General features: G+C 43.5%; 2 protein-coding genes across 4 annotated transcripts in view; both read right to left on the bottom strand.

Moving 5' to 3' along the window:
- lmx1a (LIM homeobox transcription factor 1, alpha) overlaps positions 1 to 6,726 on the bottom strand; it is a gene marked incomplete at both ends in the record, with an annotated part of 11,125 nt that extends 4,399 nt beyond the window's left edge. The window contains 2 exons of the mRNA XM_080860211.1: positions 6,060 to 6,240; positions 6,696 to 6,726. Coding sequence (XP_080716337.1) covers positions 6,060 to 6,240; positions 6,696 to 6,726 — 212 coding nt within the window. The remainder of the gene's footprint in view (positions 1 to 6,059; positions 6,241 to 6,695) is intronic.
- A 3,167-nt stretch (positions 6,727 to 9,893) lies between these two features.
- The window catches only part of rxrgb (retinoid X receptor, gamma b), a 22,161-nt gene continuing 12,054 nt past the window's right edge, over positions 9,894 to 20,000 (bottom strand). For 2 of the 3 annotated variants that reach the window (XM_080832975.1, XM_080832977.1), the window contains exons 2-10: positions 15,799 to 16,013; positions 13,974 to 14,115; positions 13,194 to 13,379; positions 12,781 to 12,944; positions 12,459 to 12,588; positions 12,023 to 12,155; positions 11,569 to 11,660; positions 10,997 to 11,102; positions 9,894 to 10,500 (exon numbers count right to left, since the gene is read on the bottom strand). In XM_080832975.1, coding sequence (XP_080689101.1) covers positions 10,353 to 10,500; positions 10,997 to 11,102; positions 11,569 to 11,660; positions 12,023 to 12,155; positions 12,459 to 12,588; positions 12,781 to 12,944; positions 13,194 to 13,379; positions 13,974 to 14,115; positions 15,799 to 16,013 — 1,316 coding nt within the window. In that variant the 3' untranslated portion in view covers positions 9,894 to 10,352. The remainder of the gene's footprint in view (positions 10,501 to 10,996; positions 11,103 to 11,568; positions 11,661 to 12,022; positions 12,156 to 12,458; positions 12,589 to 12,780; positions 12,945 to 13,193; positions 13,380 to 13,973; positions 14,116 to 15,798; positions 16,014 to 20,000) is intronic. The other variant, XM_080832976.1, reaches the window with a different exon arrangement.

Genomic DNA, 20,000 nt, shown 5'->3' with positions numbered 1-20,000 from the left:
ATTCACAAACACACACACACACACACACTCAGACACACTGTAGACATTCCTTTGTGGATGAGTGTTAACCGCAACAGCCCAGAGCCCGCATTGCTCAGACCTCTTAGCGTTGCCGTGAGGTTGTCAAGGAAACCCCTGAGCCTGTTTGGGAGCTCATATGCTGACTGCGTCTAAGCTGTCTGTCTGTGAATGTCTACAGTATAGACATCAGCATCACTACCAGGCCATCTGTTCTATGGACACCTTTATGGGAACTTTTCAGGTATACAAACATGTCTCTCGGAATAAGATGGATACAGACATGCTATTGATTGAAATGGAGGAGAATATAGTGACATATTTTGTATAAAATCTCATCTCATATTCACAGCCTTGCCTTCCCCCTGATGGGAACCAGGATTCTTGCGGGAATCTGAAGTGGCCTTCTTGAGTGGGCCTTATCGGGGCCTCAGCGTGTGCATATGTTGATGGACTTTCCTCAAACACGAAATGCATAATTCAGCTCGGCACACACTGCTCTTGGAGAAGCACACCGACGTGCCTCACTTCCCAGCGATAAAGCCTACGCAGTAATGGCCGTTTACGGGTACATGCCGGGGCCCTGCAACCCCCCTCTCCCCACATCCTGATCAAAACATACATTTTCATTTCCGGATAGTGTGTTTGGCTTTTTAATATTTTAGCGTTTTCTGCCTGTGTGATTGACATGCGAGGGGAGCATGGCTGAACCGCACACACACGCACACACACACACACACACACACACACACACACACACACACACACACACACACACACACACACACACACACACACACACACTTAGACTCTGTGAGTGAGATTTCGTCACGGTGTGTTAAGGGAGAGGCTGAGAGCCATTACTGATCACAGCATTAGAGCAGAGATGAGAATCAGCAAGAGCTTGGCCTGCTCTCTCTCTCTCTTAGGTGAGCGCACAGAGGGTTGCGCTGAACCCATTCTGTGCTTGTGGTCTCCAAAATCAAATATGGCTCCATCATGAAATCACTTAGGTGAAGTTTCACTGTTCCAGAGAAAGTGTGTGTGGGTGAGCTGAGATACTTCAGCAAAATGTGTTTGATCATGAGGCTCACATAATTAAGTGTATCGCGTGCAAGACAGTACCCAAGTCAGTTCCTATTATACAGCATTAGGAGCAAACACACACACACACACACACACACACACACACACACACACACACACACATACTCACACACACACACTGTCTAAGGTCTCTGTCCACTTCACTCATTCACTCACAGCTTCATTTAAGCTAAAAGTAAAAAAAGCTAAACAAATTCACAGTGTGGGTAAACTGGACACAGCACTTTTTTGATGAGTAATGAAAAGTAGTAATGAGTGATGAAAGGACTTCACTGCAGAATGAGCTCGTCACTTGTCTTCCAATACCAGTGGCTGTTAATCACAGGTAAAGACCACAAGCCCGAACCATCACGGTTCGTCCACCCTTGAGTTAAGGATGACCCAGTTTTCCTAGCACCGGTGCCCATTGTTGGCTGGCATAGGTGCCAGGACTAGGATTGGCACTGGGCATGTGGGTAATTGGTCAAGTCAGATAACTCACGGTCGGGCAGGCATCGTCCCAGTGCTGAAGAGGAGCACTGCTGGGCACAGGAGCATCCAGATGCCACGGAAACCTCGCACTTACGAGGCCATACCCCCCAATAACACACATACACACAGACACACACACGAGGAAACACACGCGCACATACACACACGCAAATAAACACACACACACACACACACACACACACGTAAGCCTACACAACATGCTGAAAGTGCACAGATGCACATTCTCATCTACACACTTGTGCTGACATGTAAGCGCACACACACACACACAAACACAATAAAAAGCTAATTCTCTAAACTGCCCAAAAGCCCCTAACTGCACCATGAACATATGGCTCACTCCCCACCTCTTCCTCCCACTCCCCTACTTCCCTCTCCTTTCCTCTGCAGGCTCTCATCTATCATCTTTCATACGTGCTGAATTCATCCTATGCTCTTCAGGAATCACACTAAAGGCCGAATTATGCTCTGTTTTAGACGTAACGCGTAAGCACGTAAGATACACAACCCCCCCTTGCGCGGTAAAATACCCCCCCTTACGTGCTTAAGTGCGTCGCCCAAAATTCCTGACTATGCGACTAAAACACTACGGCCCTACACAGATCGCAAAGGCTGTGATTGGCCGGCTACCACAGCCTTTCACACAGAGTCTTACGTTTCCGGGTTAATAGCATACAGTCTTTTTTAGACCCAGACATTTTTTTAAATCATGAATACCCTGCAGACTGTCTCACAAGCCTTTTCTTATGGATTAGGAACAAACATAACAGAAGAGGTCCGAAGACATGAACTCCTTTACAAATCCTCTTTAAACACTTATAAGGACGCTCAAATTACCGCGAATATCCCATTCTCACCCGCGATTGTTTGGAGAGAATGTGGTCATTCACGAAACAAATAGGTACTTTCATATTCATTTTCCGCCACTTGTGAGTCATGGTGATATCTTTCATTGAGTTTATATTGACGTGAATCCATCAATTGCACCAGCGAGTTTGATAGAATGAGCCCGGTCTGCTCATACAAAAGTTAACAGTAACCTGCCGTTACCTTGTGGCCAGCACCATTGTAGTTACAAGCATTGACAACATGATGAGATTCTTTCGCCGTTTACCACCTCATCTTTGAATAATGTAACTCATAAACACATCGTTTTAAAGCCTGTCGCAGTCATTAAAAGATGTCAATAAACGAACTTTTGCGTCATGTGCTGTCTTTTTCGCCACTGGTACTGAATTGCCAACATTTGTATTTTGTGTAACACATGTATTCATAACATCAAGCCTTTCGCCCACTACACTTTCATGCTCCGGTAAGTTTTTTTCCTTTGTCCTGCTGCAATAAATAGGCTTACTTAACTCAAAAAAAAATCTACAGTTCTGGCGTCAATTTGCTTTGCAACACGCAACACGGCACAAGCCTTGCAACACGGCTCTGCGTCTAAAACGAACCTTAAATCAAAACTTGTCTAAAACAAGTTCCTTGTGTAAATTACGTGCTTACGTGTTACGTCTAAAACAGAGCATAATTCGGCCTTAACAGTTTGGAAGTTTAGAGAAATGTGCTTAGTCTCAATCTGAGTTGTGTGTCTTAGTTTGACAGATGTCACCTCTCCGATTCCCTTCACCTCCTCAGCCATCTTTTCAATTGCCTTTTCCTCTTCATCACCTTGTTTCTCATGCCTTCCCTCTTCTTTTCCTTCTTCATTCTGTTCTCTCAACTTCCCTATCCACTCCACTATTCTTCAATGTCCCACTCATTTCCTCTTTTTATAAGCTCTGCTTTTGCCCTTTGCTGTCTTTCTTTCCTCTTTTTTCCCTTTACCTATCTATGCCTCTATCCTTCCCTCTCCTCCTCTGTCCACCCCAGTCTTATGCTTTCCTTCCCTCCCCTCACCTCCTCTCTCATCTCCTGTCCTCTCCTCTCCTCTCCTCTCCTCTCCTATCTCGCTGAGGCTCGTAGCTGGCCAGGTCCTGGCCTCTCTCCCTTATTCTCCCCAGGACTCCCTCTCCACTTATTACGAGCGCAGTGGTCATCTTTTGATCATTATCGCTCTGGCCAGTGTGGGTCAAAAGCAGCCTGCTCGTCAGGCTGGGGGCAGGTGGGGGGTGAAAGAGGGTGCTCTTCTGTCTATTGTCTAGATAGATAGATAGATAGATAGATAGATAGATAGACAGATAGACAGATAGATAGATAGATAGATAGATAGATAGATAGATAGATAGATAGATAGATAGATACAAAGATAGATACAAAGATAGATGGGTAGATAGATAGAAAGCTTTTTGAATAATTGATAAGCTGCTTTAGAGTCCTCTTATAAGCATATGTTATGAGTGAGTGCATAGGTAGATGTATGTGTGTTTACATTTCGTCTGTACATAGGTGTATGCAGGTGTGTGTGTGTGTGTGTGTGTGTGTGTGTGTGTGTGTGTGTGTGTGTGTGTGTGTGTGTTTCTTCAGATTTATAGGGGGTCTGCTTGCCGTGACGACGTTGCCATATGCTGTCCCCAGCTTGCTGTTACCACGCCGATGGGTCTGGCTAATTTAACACATCCTGACAGTGTGTCAGTTGAGCTCTCCCCCAGTGTCACACCGTCGTCCATCTCACCCCCTCACACATAAACACACACACACACACACACACACACACACACACACACACACACACACACACACACACACATTCCTTAGACCGCAACACATTCAGCACACAAACAGTCACCTTGCTTTATCAGCGCTCTGAGCCAACTAGCACCCTGTCTATCATACACATAAACATAACTACACACATTACCTCCAACTAGCGCTCTTTCTATCATACACATAAACATAACTACACACATTACCTCCAAATAGCGCCCTGTCTATCATACACATAAACATAACTGCACACATTACCTCCAACTAGCGCCCTATCTATCATACACATAAACATTACCTCCAACTAGCGCTCTTTCTATCATAAACATAACTACACACATCACCTCCAACTGTAGGCTTCCATATAGCAAACGCAAACCTTATAGCACACACTCACACACACATAGTTAAACCTAAAATGTAAAACCCTCCTACAAAATTCTACCGTTGGTACATAACACACATAAAAACATACAGTACTCTTGCACTTTCTGTACAGCCGGTATGAAATCTCTCTCTCTCTTTTTTCCTTACACACACACACACACACACACCATATTTTCCAGCTTCGCCATCTCGATTGCTCAAGGACAAAGTCTGTAAATAAAACATCCTCTTAAAGTGTATTGCATATAATCATCATTCTCTGAACATAAGAAATAAACCACAACTAACCCTCTCCATTTGGAACAACATGGTCAACATGGCATTATTACTAGCGCTGTATCAGTCTGCCCTACTCCAGTCTACCACTGCACACATTGAAGATGTATTTTATTTAGGTACATTTAGGTATACAGGTAAAGAAAGGGTTAACTGAAAACTGATAAAAAAGATAAAAAACTGAAAAAGAATACATGCAGGAGAAAAAGCTGTGCAAACGATTTTTTTAAAATGGTTTATATCCTTGATGTAAATACTGATTTATTTAAATAATCTGGAGGTCAAAATTTGAGGAATGAAATAACTGAAACGTTCATAAAATATTTTAGAAAATAAAAGTTGAATACACTGGAATTATATTTTACAGTAGGCATATGCTACTAAATAAAGCCAAATGGAATAAAAATGGCCAATAAAGAAAAAAGTTAAAGCTATTTATAAGCATAGGACTACATAATTAAGATAGTTCATTACTACTAAAAAATATAGTGTTTCAGACCTCAATAATCACAGAAAGTATAAAATACCCCAGATGTATTTATTTGGCCTTCATGGTAAACTTAGCTCTGACTTATTAACGTATACAGTGATTCGATGTAATGGAATTTCCTTTGTAGGCCAATGTGGATTAGACGGACATCCAGACCTGCTGTCCGCCAGACTCGGAGTGAACAATACACACACAAGATAGGGTGTCCTTACGCTAGAGATCCTCCTTCCAAAGAGTCAGACATTGACACACCACAGGGGACGAGGACAAATACAATAGCCCGCAGGAACATCCCCAGGGGTCAGCGCGCGCACACACACACACACACACACACACACACACACACACACACACACCAAAAGCCACGGATTTTGTTACTGAACTAAGCTTCATGAGTCACTTTCACTGGACCGGTCCTTTTGACAAACCTATCTAGTTCATCATGGACTTTAAACGAGGTCTGCAAATTAAGGAACACGTGGTGCATGTAGTTCGCAAAACTGTCGTTGTATCCCTTGCACCTTAACTGACAACACAGACTTGATACCTACTGACTGACAGTGGGCTACAGACAAGGAACTCCCTTAATCAGTCCCCTATGCCTGTGTAATTAAAGTGGAAATGTAACCGCGGGCATGATTCTTACTTGGTGTAGTCGCGTCTGCAGTAAAGTTTGTTGTCTCGCAGAAAGCAGGAGTGCGTGAGGGGCTCGCGGCATGTAACACACTGAACGCAGCTCTCATGCCAAAGGCCGTCATGCACGCGGAGCAGGTATTTGTCGCGGATGCGCTGGTGGCAGCCCTTGCACACTGCGCTCGGTGTCAAATCTGCGGGCAGAACAAGTGAAGTTAACATTTTCATTGTCGGACAATTATACTCCATCAGTGTCTAACATGGACTACAGGAAGATTTTACGGTTAATTATCGTCAAGTAATAGGGCGGCAGAGTCACCTTCTGAATCTGTTTAATATTTTTAAATCCAAATATTCTGAAAAGGTATCATGGTAATAATAATAAATAATAAAATGTTTTAAAAAAAACTAACAAATAAAATTGTCGCTGTATCGGCAAGCCTATTAAAATCTGCACTTGCTTATTGTAGAGTTTATTTTTTAACTGTGCTTGACCAAGTTCAGTCTGTCATTCAGATATAGCCTAACCGATGGGCTGTTCCAAAGTCAGCGTTTATCACACTGCTTGAATACAAGTCATTGAAAAGTTTGAGAGAACACGAGTTTGAGAGAACATTGTGGTTGTTGAGCATACAGTAGCCTAACTCACCTGGTAGCGGCAGCGGGTTTCCCTCTACCATTGTTACTGATATTTGATTTTCTGTCAGGGAACACACATTACAGAAAATCATATTATTTTTAGAGCTTCAAAATGAGACCTAGTTCACGTTAAAGTCCTCTTGGCTATATTTTGCTTTACAAAGAGAACCATTCTTAATCGACATAAAAAGTTAAAGTTTTTCTTGCGTGCAATCCCTTTGTTGTGAACGGTACAGTTTGCAACATATAAGTGAAGAGCCTCATTAATCTTTATAATATGCATACATCAAGTAAGAAACAGTTGTATACATTACCACCGAGTCTTCAAAAAGGCACCTATGCCGTCGCCTTTTTATTTCCTTAAGTACATCATGGCAGGTGCAGTGAACGCAGGAATCTGTTCAGCGCCGGTGATAGAAAATGCTCTCCGCTCCCAGAGTACCAGATAAACCGAGGAAAGTTTCACATTGACGGATATCAGCCCTGCTGCCCCCCGCTCGTTATTGATCAGCTGTGAGTTAACCCATTTGTAAAAGGAGAGTCCTCGCTCCCCTCTTTCTTACTTCACTCTCTATTCATCCTCCCTCTGTCCATTCTTTTTTCCCTCCTCCCATAGTCCTAGCCACCATACACCCTGCCACACTATCCAAGGCGTAGACTGTGAATCATGTTTTGAGGCTTTATTGTGGACGGACTAAGCCACTGCTCAAGTAAGTTATTTAATTAATATAGAATAGTTGGTGTGTTCTCATCTGAAGGTAGCATAACTAAAACAATATTAATACAACATTTTGATATTAAATAATGTTATCTATAGCGGTAGCTATATTATTAGTAGGCTACACTTAATTAATAGCTACACTGTGCAAACGAGCCATGGATTAAGTCTCGGCAATATTACAGGGATTAAGCCTATAATATTTTCTATCTATTAAATTAAACTCAATTCTGTGCATTGATGTGGTTGCTTACACGTTCCTGATGGTGATTTAATTATGGCACGGTATCAAGGGGAGTGTGATGTTAAATAGCCTTAATTATTTACACGTATACAATAGCCTAAATTGGAATCTCAGCACTAAAGGGGGTAATCTTTGCGATAGACGAGGATACAATGATGATGACTGACATAAAATTAATTTGGTCATAATAATAATACATCACCAAATGCAAAAGGTAGGCTATATTTGACACTTAGGCCTTGGAAAAACTGAAAACATCCGAAAAACATATAGAGAAATGGTGAGGGCGGGTTGTGTCCCCTAGATCTCCACCAGATTGGCCAAACTGCAAGGCTCATGCACAGACATGTAGGCTACAGTATCTATTTATCATATTTTTGACAAAGCATTAAAAATAAACAGGACGCAGGCCTAGGATATGATCCCTCACCACGCCGGAGCTGGCATTTAATTAAAGGGAATTACATTAGTCCATATAACTTGCTTCATTTCTCAGCTCATTTCTACCGTAATTGGATGAAACTCACATACATGTTTAAAGGCATCAGCATGCTACGTTCAAAATGTCTATTTGTGTCTCAATCTCTGTCCAAAGTTATTGGCAGAAGTCGTTTTGTGGATTTGTAATTTATAAGTTTTGCGCAAGAGTTTGACTGCACAATTGATGCGTTCTGACAGGAATACAAATAGCCTGAGTGGTTGTGATTAGTGATTTCCGATGTAGAGGCTAATAAAAGTATTACCTGCACACACTGTGTCATATTCCAATTATTTTATCGAATACTAGGGGAGGTCTAGCCTGGATACCAGCTAGAATTATGAGTAGCCTATGACATCGTCAGGCTAGGGGAGGTCGGCTCGGCTGGGAACAGTTCTATTACATGCAATCGGTTTCAATTCCAACCAAGAAAAATGGGCTAGCAATATTTGCGAAAATGTGACACCATTGGTTTGTAAGAGATTGCATTGGCATTATGAAAGAAAACCCTGTAAAGACAAGTTACAGAAAAAAAACTGTCTGATTTGAATAACGCATGACTTTTGCCGTAGCCTACATTTTACTTTAACCCTTCAAACTGTCACGTTCCAATTATCCTCGGCCACTATTGCAACTGTCCTCGACATTGGGACAGTTGTAACAAAGGCACTTAGTAGGCTACATTTAGATGAAAATTAGAGAAAAAGTAGGCCAATGCACATGTGCCTAAAGTAGTTAAATATGTTCTTCTTCTACCGAGTTTTTGCAGTAAGGCAAAATGCATTGCACAATTCAAAATGTGTTACAGCTGCATAGGCTTCAATACACAACGGGACATTTCTTTTTGCAGTCGTCTAATGTGCAGTATCTTTTTGTTGCCACAGCAAGTCAGAACAAGCCAACACAAAGTCAGGAAAGCGGAGCCGGAGCCCTACCAATACCAATTCTCCAGTGTATAGTTCTTGTGTACAAATGAAGATACCTTTCTATAATTGGCCTTTAACAGTAGGCCTATCCTTCGCAAAATAGTTCCCTCGTCGCGTTCCCGCGGCTTATGTTGGGCCACCAGGGCCACCACTTCAAGGCCAAGCTACATTTTCCGTTCGTGTTATAAAAACAACAGCACCACCTGGTGTATTAAAGTAACACTACGCAACAATTGGACACTTTTTGAGGTATGGTTTTAAAGGCAAATCGTTTTGGTTCCATCCTCAAATTAATTTTGATAGCATATGGTAATATGAAGGACATATAAACACCGGTGTCTTCCCCACAAGCCATCCGGGGGGGGGGGGGGGGTTTGGGGGCAGTGGCGCAAGCAGTAGCCCCGACCATATATGGGCTTGAACGCCCACGGGGACACAGGTTCGAATCTGACCCGCTGTCATTTCCCGAACTTAGCAAAGAACTTATGAACTGTATCAGGTGAGAAAGTAGATAAAACTGAAATACTGAGCAGAAAGTCACACAGATCTTTACGTAAGTAAGTTCTCCCTGATTTGGGAAGTTTCATTTATTATCTATTTGACAGTAACTGTCTCCAACTGGCTGGCAGGTAAAAACAGTGTTACGTGCTTAAGCTACAAGATGATACAGTGTCTGTCAATATTGTCTTGATTGATGCTCTTGCCTTGCTTTGTCACCCAATCACAGTCCAATGTCATTTTTAGACTTCAAATAACACATACAATAATACCTAATCATAAATCTTACAAGAATGTCAATAAAGTAGTCAGCATTGATAACAAATGAGGCGCAAGCAAGAAAATAATTTAAATATTTTTTATTTAGACAGAATTCTAAAAAGCATTTTGTTTTAGAAATTTAGTTTGTTTTGTTTTATACACTTATTCTTTGAATAAAATAAATTCTCATTATTGCATTGAATTGCTGTTAGCACGGATACCTGAAATCATCTATTTACACAAAAAAATGTATTTTTCTTTTCCACTTTTAAACAAGTTTACAAACAAATCTAATAAAATTAAATTTCATCAGTGTTCCTCAACGCCCCCACCCACCCCACCCACCCACCTCACAGCTCCCCTTCTCCCAGACCCGACACCTCATCTTCATACAAACCTTCACATTTTTCAATAATTTTGTGCTTGGTACAAAACATGTAGTTTACAGCCGCCCCCTCTACGCCACGCGAAGGCTGCCACGCTGGGCGTGTGCTCAGCAAATGAAAAAAAACAGAAAGAAAAGAAAAGGGAGGGGCTTAGGGTCATGTGATCTGGTGCGGCGTCTCCAGCATCTCCATGAGGAATGTGTCGATGGGCGTGTCCCCGATGAGCTTGAAGAAGAACAGGTGCTCCAAACACTTGAGGCCGATGGAGCGCAGAGCAGGCAGGCGAAGCAGCAGCTTGGCAAATCTATAACACAAACAAACACAAACAATCAGGGTGTGAATTGGTGGGGTGTGTGTGGGGTGTGTGTGTTTGTGTGACTGTGCGCACTGTGTGTGGTGTGAGTGTTTGTGTCTGTCTGTACTTCCTACCCTCTCTGACGTAGTTACTGTACGTTTTTAACTTTTATGTCGGAGGTTTCAACCTGGATGAGTAGCAGAGCTTCTCTTATAGCAAATACACTGAGGAGACCAAACTACACCTTGTGTACAAACATTTACAGGAAGGCATTCATCAGGGTCCTAGATGATGTAAAAAGATAACTCGTCTTTCAGGCTGACCAGGCTTTATTGAGTGGAGGCTTTTATAAACACCACCTTTACGTATAACCCCCCCGCCCCACATCATTTTGTATGGATGTGAATGTGCGTGTGCGTGTGTGCGTGTGCGTGTGTGCGTGTGCGTGTGCGTGTGCGTGTGTGTGTGTGTGTGTGTGTGTGTGTGTGTGTGTGTGTGTATGTACCTGCCAGGTTGATCTGGGTATTTATGTTTCGTGTACGACTCCAGCGAGGCGTAGACCTTCTCCCTCAGTGCCTCCACCTCCAGAGGGTTGGACAGGCCTTTGGCATCTGCAAGAGGAACACAGGACAGGAGACATGAGACATGAGACATGAGACATGAGAAGAAAGACAGACTGATGAGAGGACAGATGAGAGAACCCGGTGATTGGAGATAGGAGGGATGACAAGAGGAGGTGATAAGAAATGAGCAGAGACAAGCACACAGAAGTCAGAAGGAAAGGAGAGGAGCTAAGAACCAACGAAAGATGACAGAATGGATAGCAAGACACAGACGAGTGAAGGGATAGCAAACAAGAGGAGACTAGAAAAGTAACGGAAGATCAGATGGTGGAGACGAGTATACAGAGGACAAGGGTGACCAAAGAGAGTATAGAAAAACATGCATACAATCACAGCTGTTAGAATAAGATATTATTTGCGACCGAAGCTCACACACACTCACACAACCACACACACACACACACACACACACACACACACACACACACACACACACACACACACACACACTTACCAGGATTGAAGAGGACAATAGCCCTTAGGCAGCCCAGCTCCGTCTTGTCCATCTGCATGTCCTTCATCTTCGACACCAGCTCAGTTAGTACCCTGTGTTATAAAAGGCAACACCTGTCACACACACATTGCTCTGGCAACCTGGCGCTCTGAAAGGTCAATGGCAGCAGTACGTCACTCAGACAGAAACTTGTCTTTGTGTATATGCAACTGAAGGGATACAGTGGCGTGGATGGTGGAGGTGAGTGCATACGTGTGTGTCCTGAGATGCTAGTGTGAGTACGAGAGCGTTGAAAGTGTTGTGAGTGCAAATCTGACAGCTTGTGCAGTCTAGGTCCTCTGTGTGGGTGCGCTTGTGAGTGGACAACGTTGGATGCACGCATGGGTGTGTACGTCACTGGGTGCCTGTGAACTGGATTTATGTATTCATGAGTGTTTTTTTTTGCAATGCACACCTGTCAAAGATGGAGCCCACCCCTGCACTGTGAGCGCTGCTTCTGTGCACGTGCAGACCGGTGGCCAGCAGGATCCCGTCCTTCACCGTCACCGAGCGATGAGAGAAGGAGGCGATCAGGAGCTCGTTCCATCCTGAGATGAACAGACAGAGAGAAAGAGGGAAAAAAACTCTCAGTATAGTTATCAACTATTCCACCAGCATTGGAACGTATTCCAATAATCCACTCTAATATATCCAAAGTAGGTTGCCAATAAGGTAATATGACAATGAATGATAAGCAGTGGGAAGAGAAGATGCTTGCCCCACACAGGTCAGTGTCCTGTGTGTGTGTGTGTGTGTGTGTGTGTGTGTGTGTGTGTGTGTATGTGTGTGTGTGCGTGTGTGTGTGTGTGTGTGTGTTTGTGTGTGTGTGTGTCTGGGAGTGTGTCCTCTACCTGCGCGTAAAAGGATGACCTGGTCGTCCAGTGGGAGGTCTGAGAAATGTGGGATGCGTTTGGCCCACTCCACCAAAGTAAACAACTGCTTATCTGCCGCCTGGCAGATGTTAGTCACAGGGTCGTTTGTCTGCACGGGTACATAAACACACACACGTAAATACAAACATCAACAGCCACTAATACATTTTTCTAATTAATTAATACATTTATGCTTAACTAAAATAAGAGATTTATGAAGCCTGATAAGCTATGTAAGCTAAGCATCTTCAGGCAATTAAATATGAGAGCACAGCGGTGAAGACGACATGTCCAGGCTCACCGAGTTGCCGGATCCTCCTTCTGCGTAGGAGGAGTCTGTCTTAGGTTCGATGGCGAGCTCGGCGTCTAGGATCTTCTCCACGGGCATGTCGTCGTTGAAACTGCTGGTGGACTCCACTTCATTGTCGCTCTTCTCCCTGGAGCGTTGCCTCTCCTCCTGTACGGCTACAGGGCCGAGGGGTCAAACAGTCGAAACAACTTTTAGGGGCAAGCGTGGTGTGGAGATTGTTTCTGTGTGTGTGTGTGTGTGTGTGTGTATGTGTGTCTGTCTGTGTGTATGTGTTGTGCGTGGATTAATGGGCAATTATCTGCAAAAATGCACATTGTGTAAGTTCCATTTTTAGGATGTGCTTCTATGGTGCCCGACTATGACCCAATAACCCTCCCTGAGTTTATGAATGTGAACACACTCACACACACCTTCTCTCTTCATGCCCATGGCCAGGCACTTCTGGTAGCGGCAGTACTGGCAGCGGTTGCGCTGGCGTTTGTCGATAAGACACTCCTTGCTGTCTCGGCAAGTGTAGGTGAGGTCTTTCCGGATGGTTCTCTTGAAGAAACCTTTGCAGCCTTCACAGCTATATACCCCGTAGTGCTTCCCTGCAAAGCAAAAAAAAAAAGAGCAGAAGGTATAAGTGGGTTCAAGTGAAGCTGAAATAAGAAGCATTTCCTGTCTAGAAGTCTTCTGACTGAGAATAGTCTGTGTGTGTGCATGTGCATGTGTTTGAATAAAGCAGTTGTTATAAATGATTGGTACCCTGGGTGTTTGTAATTGTAAGATACATGAGTCACTAATAGCAGTAGGATATGAATATCAAGTTTACAATTCTCTCTCGTTGGTGTGTAGGTAAGTAGATAGATAGATAGATAGATAGATAGATAGATAGATAGATAGATAGATAGATAGATAAATAGATTGATAGATAGATAGAAAGATAGATGGACAGATAGAACACTTGTGTATGTGTATGCTTGTGTGTATGTGTTTGTGTTTGTGTATGTGTATGTGTATGTGTATGTGTATGTGTATGTGTATGTGTATGTGTATGTGTATGTGTACGTGTACGTGTACGTGTACGTGTACGTGTACGTGTACGTGTACGTGTACGTGTACGTGTACGTGTACGTGTACGTGTACCTGTATGTGTTTGTGTATGTGTATGTGTATGTGTGTGTGTAAGTGTAAGTGTGTACCTGAGGAGCGGTCTCCGCAGATGGCACAGATGTGTTTGGAGAATCCACCGGGGCTGGTGCACTGGTAGTTTATGTTCCCCAGAGACAGACCAGGAGGGGGCTTAATGTCCTCAGAGCAGCTCACGCTGTTCATAGAGTTCATCTGAATAAGGCAGAGAAAGAGAGAGAGAGAGAGAGAGAGAGGGAGAGAAACAGAGAGAGAAATTGAGTCTTGAGGAGCTTCTTCTCGTATTCACACACACACACACACACACACACACACACACACACACACACACACACACACACACACACACACACACACACACACACACACACACACACCCATTCATTGACCTTCAGATGAAATGTCATAAGCATCTTATAGTACCATGTCAGCAAAGGATTGGTGTCAGGTGTTAGGCATTCATGGTATTTATGGGGCTCATGCAGTTCATCAGTTCACCAGTAGAGGGGAGCCTGCCCTCACTCCAGTCTCACATGAGAAGTCCTACGTGTCACAAGTGCCTACAATGTAGCTACTGATAATCATCTATCTCCTTGTCTCGTTCTCATGTAGTTTACACGCAAACATAAATAAAACACACACACACACACAAAATCATACATATGTGGTCTGAAAACACTGATGCTTCTTGCTTACAAAGTAAGATGTGCTAAGTGTTCTTCTGAGAGAACAGAATATAGAAAATATGTGTGATCTAATGATCGAGGAACTAAAACTGACTGTTCTATGACCATGTCCTATCATTAAGGGCAAAACAGTGATCAAAAGCTGATACCACAATGACACCCACAGCTTCTCAAAACCCTCTACCCAAGAATCAGACTTTCAGAGTTGTGTGTAGTACGAGCGTTTACTGATTATATAAAAATCAATGTATGGAGGCAGGACCATCCAGAATCTGGTCAATGGTCACCATCAGCCAGCCTTTTTACAACCTTGCATATCTATACACCATAACATGTTCACTTGGAGCGAATGTTGGGATATGTATTCTCGTCCTTCCGGATTGTTTTTTTTTTTATAACTCTCCAATCAGACGAAGAGGATCTCTGGGAGATTATATGGCATCTAGAGAGGCCAACACGTGAACGACACACTAGTCCACGGCCCTGACTGGAAGCCAATCCCAGCCAATCAATCGCACTGATTTGCAGATCCACACTACGCCCCACTGGCTGGAGGGAGGCTGTGTGCTGGGGAGGGGGGGGGGGGGGGTCAGCATCCAGGAACACTGTTGGTTTATCTCAGTAAACAGATCCAAATCTATAGCAAATGTTTGGGACATGTGTATCTCAACTGCCCTAGTTTTTTTTACACTGTGTGTGTGTGTTTGTGTGTGCGTGTGTGAAGGGAAAGACAGGGGCTGAGAAGGGAATACTGTGTGTCTGCTGGCTGGTTTGGCCTCTGTACACTGACAAACACTACTGACCCATATACCACAGCACACACAAGATGCCTGCTCATAGTTTATTAATGACCTTCACTACAGTTCCCATGATGCACCAATGGAAGATAGGATGGACAGGGGCTATGATGGGCTCTTCCCTCCAGCAAAGCCACTGGTTTATAGACATATATTATAGATAACATCTGTATGTGAGAAGGAGCAATCATTAGTGGTATGTGCCTACATGTATCATAAATGTATCACATAGTGTAAGCATTTGACAATTTTTGTGTTTCCTCATGCCTTGATGCCAGTAGGTGTGTGTGTTTTTTTTGTACGTGTGTATAATTTTGTGTGTTTATGTGTATGTATGTGTGAATGTTTATGAGTGTGTGTGTGTATGTATGTATGGAAACGTGTGTGTATGTTACCTGTGGGCTGTGCAGCGAGCTGAAGCCCATGCCGGGCGTGGAGGGCAGCGAGATGGAGGGCGAGCCGAGCGAGGAGGTGATGACGGAGTAGGGGGAGGCCAGGCCGTTCATGGGCGAGCCCAGGGTGCTCATGGGAGACGCCAGCGGCCGCGACGAGCTGATGACGGATGGGTGGCCCATGCCACCACCACCACCACTCATGGACACTGAGGTGTCTGAACACACACACCACACACACACACACACACACACACACACACACACACACACACACACACACACACACACACACACACACACACACACACACACACACACACACAACACACGCACACAAACAAACAAACACACACAAACACATTAGCAATGAAAGGTCACATAGATAACTTCTATGATGGAGTCACAACGCTCGGAGGAAAACAGCTCCTTTGAGCCGCACACACACTTTTCCTCTTGTGTGCTACATTCAAAGAGTGTAATAAAAACATACACACCTACACACACATGTATCCTAATGTACCTCACCCTTGTTCGTCACGCTTGTCTGGTACAAAGAAACGAAATTAGTTTTGCATCAGTTTTCAATCATTGCAAAAACATATTTATTTCTCCTAAGTGTCATTAAACCCATTTGTATCTGCTGAGGGACAGCACACTGCCTCAGGCGACGCAGGGGGAACGTGTTATGAGTCACACTTCAAGCCTGCCGTTCCTGTTCGCTGCTAATGTGCGCGCTAATGTTGCTGGGGTCTTGAGGATGTCATTAGTGCAGCATGTTGGAGCTGCCGGTCGACATGCCTGCCTGTAAATGCAAATCGACAGGCTGGCCTTTCGAGCGAGAGATTTACTCAAGCCAGCTGTCAGTCAGAGCTGTCAGGAGTGGGGGGTGGGGGGTTGTGTCTCCCAGACAGGAGTGCGCTAGTGCTGGACAGAATCTATGGTGATAAACACAAGCACAAACACAAACTCAATTTCACACACAATGTACAAACAGTTGCTAAGACACACATACATATTTCTCTCACATACACACACACACACACACACACACACACCTCCACATACACACACACCATTTCTTCAGACAGCCACTTACATACTGTACATGCACATTTCAATAGCAGCGACCCCTTGCATGCACAGCACATTTACATCAACAAACCACGTGCCTCTGTATTGAGGATATAAGCGTTGGGGGTTGCCAAAAAATGCATTAATCTCCTTCTCCCTTCTCCCTTCCCCCACCCAACACAAATACACACACACACACACATACACACAGTCAGTTTGCCAAACTAATCCTTGGCTGGCATTGTTTAGCGGACGTTATGGATCTGATTAGTTGCAGAGTTATTTTACAGCCAGTCAGCCAGATGCTAGGAAATCAAGATTTCAATCTCCACAGCCAGAAAATGTTCAGCTTTGCCTGAATTTGTTCAGAAATGTAACCCCTGTGTATATCTCTTCATCTCTCGCTCTCATTTCTCACCGAAGAACCGTTGAATAGACTCCTCTCATTGCCTTTCTCTCCTTCTCTGTATCCCTCTGGAAAACCAGCTCTGCAAACACTCACTCCCCCCCTTTCTATCCCTCCGCCATTGTTTCAACACTTTACTTAAACACAGTATCCATACAGCACGTAAACACATTCATTAAGGGTTATGAAGAATTCATAATGCCTCACCACTAGAGCTGGACGTATCAGAATGCATAATAAAGCTTGGTTTTCCTCTTGATAATGGTATTATTGACAACTTTGCCTTTTAAATGTCAAATACTGTTTATTCACTCAATGCTTTTCATGGAACCATAGGTGAACCTATAAGCGTTCATAATAATAGTTGTAATAATATTAATATTGTCGGGCTTATACTTAAACATACTACACATACTACATGTAATACATACAAAAAGCTGTGTCTAAATTAAATGCTGAGTTCCTTTTACTGGCCAACTGTGGCTCCAGGATATGACAAATAAACAGCAGTCTCAATCTCAACCACCGGGTTGCCCACCTGGGTTAGTTCTAAGCTGCTTAAATTACACAGAAATAGAAATGTTTAAATGTTTGTCAATATGAACAAGCTACACATCGCTGGATCGGTTAGATTCTCTACAGTTCAATCGATTCCATAACTACGTAGCAGTCGAATATGTGTCCATTCCTCAATTATTTATATCCTTTATCACTGATCAAAAGAATCAAAACCTTTTTACATTCAAATGAATCCTTGTTGTGAATATAGTCATGTGAAGTCCGTTGCTCACTGTCTGCTACCTTCATTCGTCATCTTCCTGCACTGGGTTGTTGCTTGTTTTGGTTACCTTGCTTGCTACAAAATAAAAAGTGTTGCCACCTTCACCCCTTTTCCTTGTCGGTATAAATAATCAATTTGATTAGGCCTATTTCTCTTTGCTGAGAAAAAGTTTTGTGTAAAAGGAATTGTCCCAAATATAGGCCAGTTGAATTCAGTGCAAATAAATACGCAGGCTATTCAGTTTTATGGTAAATAGTTCTAAAGACAAATGTCAGATGCTATGATGCATTATGAATATTTTACAAACATTAATAAATGTGTTTATAATTCTTCATGGATACTGAGTATAAGTAAAGTGCTACCACTCTCCTGTTCACTGCCTTTTATAATAGGTGTGCTGACTTTCAATCTCTATTTTTGGATGTGGATCTCGGATAATATCTGACATATGAACCTTTCAGCTCCATGTCTGTCTGCCCTAAGAAACTGAGTATATGCACTTATAGAGAGTGTGGGTGTGTGTGAGATTTTGTGTACATGGTTTGATCTATCCCGTGTAACGACAGCTAGAGTTGAGTATCGAATTGAATGTAGCATCTATTTGAGGGGTGGAGAGCTTGCACACTCATATTCAGATCCTTCATTGGTGAGGACGGTGTAGCTTCAACTGACCAGAGCTAAACAGCGTTTAGGTAATTATCCCGGCTGAATCCCGAGAGGCTAATGAGATTCCCCTCCGGAGACGGACCCTAGCGATCCCTGCTGGGTAAACCCTGCACTCTGTCAGACCAGACAGATAGTTAATTAAAAGAGCAGGACAAACAGAGCAATCAAAGAGATAGAGAGTAGAGACTTTTAAAAGACACGGGAGGGACTGACAGAAGTCTTCACACATTGGTCTGAAATAATAAGATGATTTACCACTTAATTGAAATTGAAATGGAATCGACCGTTCCAGACCTCTGTCATGCGCTTCCAACAGAACTCAGAACCCAATGTCACACCGCTGTGTTGCAGGGTGGGTGTTTAAAGACACGGACGCTTGCTCTGCGCTAACCCAGTGCCAGCAAATGCAAAGCCGGCAGTGAAAATGAGCGGAGGAATGTTTCTGGCAATGCTCCAAAATGGCCGCTGGGAGGGAGACATGAATTACACAGTGGTCTAAACTGAGGCTAACCTCATGCGACCCAGCTGTTAGCATTTCACTCGGCCCAAAGACACACTGCAGTATATTTCTGTGACAGTATGCCTGAAATGCATGTGTGTTTTTGCATTATCTTTCTCTCTCTATGTGTATGTGTGTGTGTGTGTGTGTGTGGCTGGATGAGTGTGTGTATGTGTGTAGGGCGGTCTGGATGAGAGTGTTTATGGTAACCAGCATGTTAGCATCTTGGGGAGCAAACACATTTGATCCCTAAAAGCCTCCGTAACTCTGAAGCAGCTAAAGTAGTCCAGGACTTTGACAGCCTCTGCCTCAACAGAATGTTTAACTGGAGGCACTCAGCACAACCACTCAGTCCAGCTTCACAAAACAGGATCCCTCCTAGACAAGTGGGATCCACTATTTGAGAGAGAGATACAGACAGAGAGAGAGCTAGACATGGAAGGGTGTGAGAGAGAGACACAAACACGTGAATACATTGGAGTGAAAAAGTGCAAGAAACAGACACGCAACTTGTTTTATAACACAATGGACTCTTGCCCCGTACTAACTAAGCTCAAGGTTCAACGAGTTCAGAATAGACAACATTGAAGGGTCATCAGGGTTGGACTTTTTTCTCTGTCTCTCTCTATCTGTTGGATTTACGCACATACATTTACACACTGACGCTCACACGTCCGCTTACCCCATCGAAACATACACACACACACACACACACTCTCACAGAGAGAGAGAGAGACTTCCTGGCGAAGATTGTACTTTTGACCAAGACTCATATTGGC

Source organism: Sprattus sprattus (genome assembly GCF_963457725.1).
Source record: "Sprattus sprattus genome assembly, chromosome: 2".
NCBI classification, from domain to species: domain Eukaryota; kingdom Metazoa; phylum Chordata; class Actinopteri; order Clupeiformes; family Clupeidae; genus Sprattus; species Sprattus sprattus.
The sequence above is the reverse complement of the archived record's forward strand: the minus strand, read 5'-3'. Positions and strand labels throughout refer to the sequence as shown.